At 46.5% G+C, this 6,290-nt stretch overlaps 1 protein-coding gene across 1 annotated transcript in view; it reads left to right on the top strand.

The window, feature by feature from the left end:
• Nucleotides 1-6,290, top strand: part of MREG (melanoregulin) — a 45,816-nt gene that overhangs the window by 4,899 nt on the left and 34,627 nt on the right. The window contains exon 2 of the mRNA XM_005882292.2: nt 5,037-5,196. Coding sequence (XP_005882354.1) covers nt 5,037-5,196 — 160 coding nt within the window. The remainder of the gene's footprint in view (nt 1-5,036; nt 5,197-6,290) is intronic.

Below are 6,290 nucleotides of genomic sequence, written 5' to 3'. Positions count from 1 at the left end.
GTGGTGTGGGGGTGGGTGTGGGGGGGGGGGGGGGGGGGGGGTTGAGAGAAGAGGGGCAGGGGCTGGCCAGGGAGGCAGCTGTCATAGTCTTATCAAAGAAATTGTGGGTCATTAAACAAAAAGTGGCTAGATCCGGCATGGTCAAATGTTATTACTGATTATTCAGACAAGTACTGGCCAATCCCTAAACCTCCTGCTTTAGGAAAATCTTTAAAAAGTGGCAACAATGTGTTAGATCTGAGATTTTCTTATGAAGATTGGGGTCCCAGCTCCGTTTGATCCACTCCACTAGTACTTTTAAAGCACCTACTCTGTGCCTGACCCTGCTGGGTGATGTGGGTGTAAAGGAAATACTGGTAACACCCCCTGCCCTAGAGGAGCTTACCGACTTGTTGAAAAGACAAGACATACAAATGAAACAGATTTAGGGAAAAATATAAACCATTTTCAGGAAAGAACTAGGGTTTCGTGGCCTGAGAGGTCCATGGCATCAACAGCCATGGTCAAGCTCCCCGGGGAAAGCTGTGCTCCCGGGCGGGGTCTGGTTGCCTGGGAGAAGCCCCAGATGAATCTGCCTGTTTGTACAGGTTTGCACTTGACAGTGTAGTTGTTATCTGAGCCGCTCTGTTTGTGGGCGCATCCCCGGCACAGCATTTGTATATCAAGTCTTATGACATGTGGCTTCTTGGAGACGCTCCATCAGGGACTCGTGCTGGGAGGGCGTCTGGCTGCCTGACCCGGAGAAGTCCAGCAACTCCATAGGCTCGTCCCAGTCTGCAGAGAGGGACAGTGTCCCCCTCCCTTTTACCTCAGGTGGTTGGGTAATGGGAGGGGTGGAATGTGGAAGCCCTGGAGGGAAGCCCTGTGCAGCACAGCTGTGCTTTATCATCTCTGCGAAATCTGTTCAGGCAGAAAGCAATCGGAGTCCACGCCTTTCATGCTATCCACCCTCTCTGGTGTCTATTACTCGTTTTCCCAGTGTCCTCTCTTCTTTGGCTCTCACCTGCTCTCTCCAGCTCCCTCCCACCCCTGCTCCTTAGGGCTAGCTGTTCCCCTGAGGTCTTTCCTCACCCCTCCCTCTGATCCCCGGCTTCGGTGGTGATGGGAATGCATGTGCATTCCTCTAAGTCCAGATCTCCAGCCCTGCCCTTGCTCTTAAGCCCAGACCCCGCCCTCTCTCTGAACGCCCTGCTGGCCCACAGGTCAGCTTAAGCTCCTCTCCTCCCACCTCTGTGCTGCTGTCACCCGTCACAGGGCTGCCACTTCCCACTTAGATGCTGCTGGAATCCACCTTCTCAGTTTCTTTTCTCACCACTATTTCCCTAGCCCACACCTCATTCACTCTCACCCCAACCAGTATTTCAAAATGTTTGGCATTACCTATGTGTATATTTAGCAATAGAACTCCACCTTTTCTGTGCCCCAAAGAAAACATATCTCTACCCAATAAGATTTTAAACAGAGCAGCTGTTCTGGTTGTGGTGGTTTGTGGGGTTCTCTCTCTGCCTGGGGGGCCCTGCCCATCTTCTGCACCACTTCCCCCCACGCCCCCAGGCCCTGACACTAGGACCTCAAAGAGCATGGCATGAAAATCGCCCCTGCCCTCTTATGACAGCCTCCTGAGCCATCTCTTTGTTCCTTCTTCATGCAGAGTTATTCTTTCAACCCAGACCTGGCAAGGTTCAAAATCTCCTTGTTAACTTGTCATAGTTTATAGACTAAAGCCTGGACTCCAGCACTCTCCTCAGTCTGACCCACATCACCTTTTCTTCTTCATGTCCCTGCATGTCCCTCCCTCCATGTGGTATAGCTCTGCAGGAGCACTTGGAATTGCCCAACTCAGAGGGAAGTAAGCCTCCATACCTGCGACTGTGCTGTTCCCTCTGCACGGAATACCTTTCCCCTTGCTGCTCTTTCTGGTGAAAAGCTATGTATTCCTCAGGTCTGTGTTAGGTGTTGTTGCCTCCATGAAATCTTTCTTGCACTTCCTTCTCATATGAACACACAATTTGTCATTCCTTCTCTGCTACTACAACATTCTGTTCATAGTTTTAAAAAAATCCACTTATCTCATTGCCATATAGTCACATTAAGGGCAGGGACAATGTCCTATATATTTTCAAGTCCCCAAAGCCCCCAGCCCAGCACCCAGTCTACTCCAGGCACCCATTTCCATGTTTGTTAAATAAACACAGCTGAGCGAGTGAATGGATTTGATATGCTCCTTAAAGCTCGAATGGGCAGGACACCAAGGCATCAGTTGCCTCAGCCTGTCATTGGCTCATCATCCTTAAGAAGAGCCAGGCTGTGGGAGGGCTCCTGCTGTTGAACCCCAATTTGGAGATTGAGACTTTGCTTCCTGTTGCCAGATTTCCTTAGTACCAACTACTGAGTATCTCAAGTTTGTTTACTAGTAAATCTTCACATTTGCCTTTAGCCCACCTGTCAGTTGTTCATGTCCCTCCTTCCCAGATGCCGTCTGCTTATCTGGGCATCTTCTGCCTGTCCTTATTTGCCATTCCCTCAGGTCACACTGGCAGATGTGCTTGCACCCCTTGATCTAGCTGTCTCAGAGAATGGCATCCCTCACCCAGGTGAAAAACCAGAGAGCGTCTCACTGCTGAGTATTTCTGAAGAGTGGACTTTTCTTCAGCTCCACACCATCCTTCTAATCCTGATACCTTTCATGTCTCACCTGAGTTACCTCAGTTGCATTTTAATGAATCCCCAGATCCACTCTTGACCCCTCTCAAGCATTCTCCTCTCCACACTTTAGCCAGAAAGATCTTTAAAGTTGTAATACTGTTTATGTCACATCACAGTCCTTTTTAAACCCTTCCACATCTTACCTTGCTTTTAGGAATAAAGACAACATCTATATCTATAATAATAAAAGCATAATATGCTAATTAGACTGGATGAAGCTGTGGTGGGTGGGGGCTGAGGCAGAGGCCCGTAGCTGCCGCGGCGAGCAGGGGCTGACCCCCTTGCACGAATTTTGTGCATCGGGCCTCCAGTTTCTAAATAATGTAAGAAAAGAAAATGGTCTACAAAGCCGTGTGGTTCTGGCCACAGCGACTCCCCGAGCTTCTCTTTTACTGTCTGGTCAATGTCCCTTTTCTTCTAAGTCATGCATACACCCTGCTTCCTCTCACCCCAGGGCCTTTGAACATGGCTGGAACTCTGTTCTTTCAATGTAAAGCTCAAGCATCCCTTTATCCCAATGCCTACCCCAATTAGCTCTCAAGACTCCCTACACTTCTCCTGTGATAGTTTTTAAGTATGCAGTCACGCGATCATTCATTAATGTGTTTCCCTACCTAGACTCTAGTGAGGTCCAAGGACAAGGACCGTGTCTATGTTGCTCATGACTTTATTGAGCCCTGTCATTAACATGGAGTTGGTGCTTCATACATATCATTAGATGAAGGGAATAGCCCCAGGATGACTCCACCTGTCTCGTCCTACAGAAGTTAACTGGGTCTGTGTACAAACATGTCCTAGGTATGAGGCTCTGCCACTCATCTCTCTAAGCCCAAGCATGGATACTGCCTTTTAAAGGATAAATCATAAGACCAACATAAAAAATGGGGCTACTGAATTCCTACTCAACATCCCGCATTGTTTATTGAAGCTACTTGGATATGCATGTTTATTATTTAATTTTCTTGTTGTAAGGAAATTGATAGATATTTCATACTATTGTACTTTAAATTTACCGTGCTTCCTTGAATTCAGAGCCAGTAAAAAATTCATCTTTTTTTAAAAAAATATATTTTATTGATTTTTTACAGAGAGGAAGGGAGAGAGATAGAGAGTTAGAAACATCGATGAGAGAGAACCATCGATCAGCTGCCTCCTGCACATCTCCTACGGGGGATGTGCCCGCAACCCAGGTACATGCCCTTGACCGGAATCGAACCTGGGACCCTTCAGTCCACAGGCCGACACTCTATCCACTGAGCCAAACCGGTTTCAGCAAAAATTCATCTCTTTATGTTAATTGTTTTCTCTTTTCAATTACATGAGTTCTAGTCCCCACTGAATTTCCTTTTTTTGTTTTAGCTGCTGGGGTACTCAGTGCTAAATTTCATGTTTAGCAGTAAAATTACCTCTGTCCAGGTATCTGATCACATCTCTTCTCTGCTGTTTTTAAAGTGGCTTTTTTTTATTGTGTTATGCTTAATTGTTAGAGACAATTTATATCTCTTTGTTAGGAATATATATTTATATATTACATTACATATTATATAATACTAGAGGCCTGGTGCATGAAATTTGTGCACTTGGGCGGGGGAGGGGGATCCCTCAGCCTGGCCTGCACCCTCTCACAGTCCAGGAACCCTCGTGGGAGGTCCCAAGCTGTTGGTCGGACATCTTTAGCACTACCACAGAGGCAGGAGAGGCTCCCACCACCACTGCTGTGCTCGCCAGCTGTGAGCCTGGCTTCTGGCTGAGCAGCGCTCCCCCTGTGGGAGCACACTGACTACCAGGGGGCAGCTCTTGTGTTGAGCAGGATCAGGCTGAAACCAGCTCTCCAGCATCCTCCCAGGGGTCCCGGATTGTGAGAGGGTGCAGGCCAAGCTGAGGTACCCCAGCACTGCATGATCAGGGCCGGGGAGGGACGCGGGAGGTTGGCCAGCTGAGGAGGGACTGCGGGAGGGCTCCAGGGTGTGCCCGGCCCATCTCGCTCAGTCCCTGATCTGCCAGACCCCAGCAGCAAGCTAACCTACCAGTTGGAGCGTCTACCCCCTGGTGGTCACTGCACATCATAGCGATTGGTCAACCAGTCGACTGTCTGCCCCCTGGTGGTCAGTGCTTGTCATAGCGAGCGGTTGAGTGGCCTTAGCATATTATTAGCATATTACGCTTTGATTGGTTGAACAGATGACGGACGACTAGACACTTAGCATATTAGGCTTTTACTACATAGGATATACTATTTATTTTATTTATATTACATTGCATACCTATGATATATATGTTATATATATTATAAAGCCCTCATACACCTTTTTTTTTTGTTAATACCACAGTAATAACAACCCATATTCTTCATTTGGAGCAACTCTGGCGAGGGATGATGAAAAGAATTTGTGGAGTATGCCTCACGATGTGTCCCACACAGAGGCGGACGATGACAGAATCCTGTACAATTTGATAGTCGTTCGCAATCAGCAGGCCAAAGATTCAGAGGTAAGCACTTTTTGAGATCTTGTTGTATGCAGATGACAATGTCCAGTAAAAACAGCAATGACTGAGAAAACCAACTTGAAATTAAAGAATGAAGGATGAAAAATTTGACCTGAAGGCATTTTAACAGAATATAGTTGCTAACTATAGTTGGCCTTGGTAGGCCTGCTCGGTAAGCCGATAAGACTGATATCTCATTATGACCTTAATGAGACAAATTACAATAGTACAGAAACAGCAAGGCAAGAAGGGCCTGAAGGTAAATAAGAGAGATAGTCCATCTTGCACCTTTCCAGGTGTTCAGCAAGCCACAGTCAGAGTCACACTGAAGTTTAGAGGGTACTTTGCATTATCACCAATTCCATTAGTGGGGCCTGAAAAGCAGTTTTATTATTTTTCTATTTAGATCTCCTTAAGTTGATCAAACAATAGCATATCTGCCAAATTTGAGATGATTTTTGTGATAAGGCTTGCATGGATGGGAATGCATGACCTTGTTTTCTCTTTCATTAATGGGAAGAGCCGGTCCTTTCCCAGTTGGGGTTTCTGCTGGTGAGAATAGAGCTAATACTTCTCTTTTCTTCTTCTTCCCCCACTCTGCCCAAAGCAGTAACAGCTTCCTTTTTGGAGGAACCTATTACATATTACATATATGGTACACCTCTTTCTCCCCCGCCCCCATCCCCAGGGCCTGTGCACAGGGGCTTAAAGGGGTGTTTGGAGCTGAGCCTGGCAGCTCTGTCTGGGGAATTCCTGTGTCTCTACCCCGTTTATCTTCACTTTTGAAAAGGTGGTAGAAGAGGCAACGTGAGCTACAAAGTACTCTGAATTGACACAGCTCCAAAGTGGCCCTTAGTGGCATTTCTGTGTTATTCTTGGACCTGTGTGAGGAGCCATCCAGAAGCCTTTTTCTTCTCCTTGCCTAAGAAATGAAGTCAAACCTACATCTAGAGAAACTCTGTAACCAAGACAGACTATCAAATAAATAATATGAAGACATGATGATAGTTATACATAAAATAATTTGAAATATCTCTGTTCATGGTATTCCTTTTTAAAATGCAATATATATGTATACGTATATATACACACACAGT

Source organism: Myotis brandtii, unplaced genomic scaffold, assembly GCF_000412655.1.
Source record: "Myotis brandtii unplaced genomic scaffold, ASM41265v1 scaffold702, whole genome shotgun sequence".
Taxonomy (NCBI): Eukaryota; Metazoa; Chordata; class Mammalia; order Chiroptera; family Vespertilionidae; genus Myotis; species Myotis brandtii.
The sequence above is the reverse complement of the archived record's forward strand: the minus strand, read 5'-3'. Positions and strand labels throughout refer to the sequence as shown.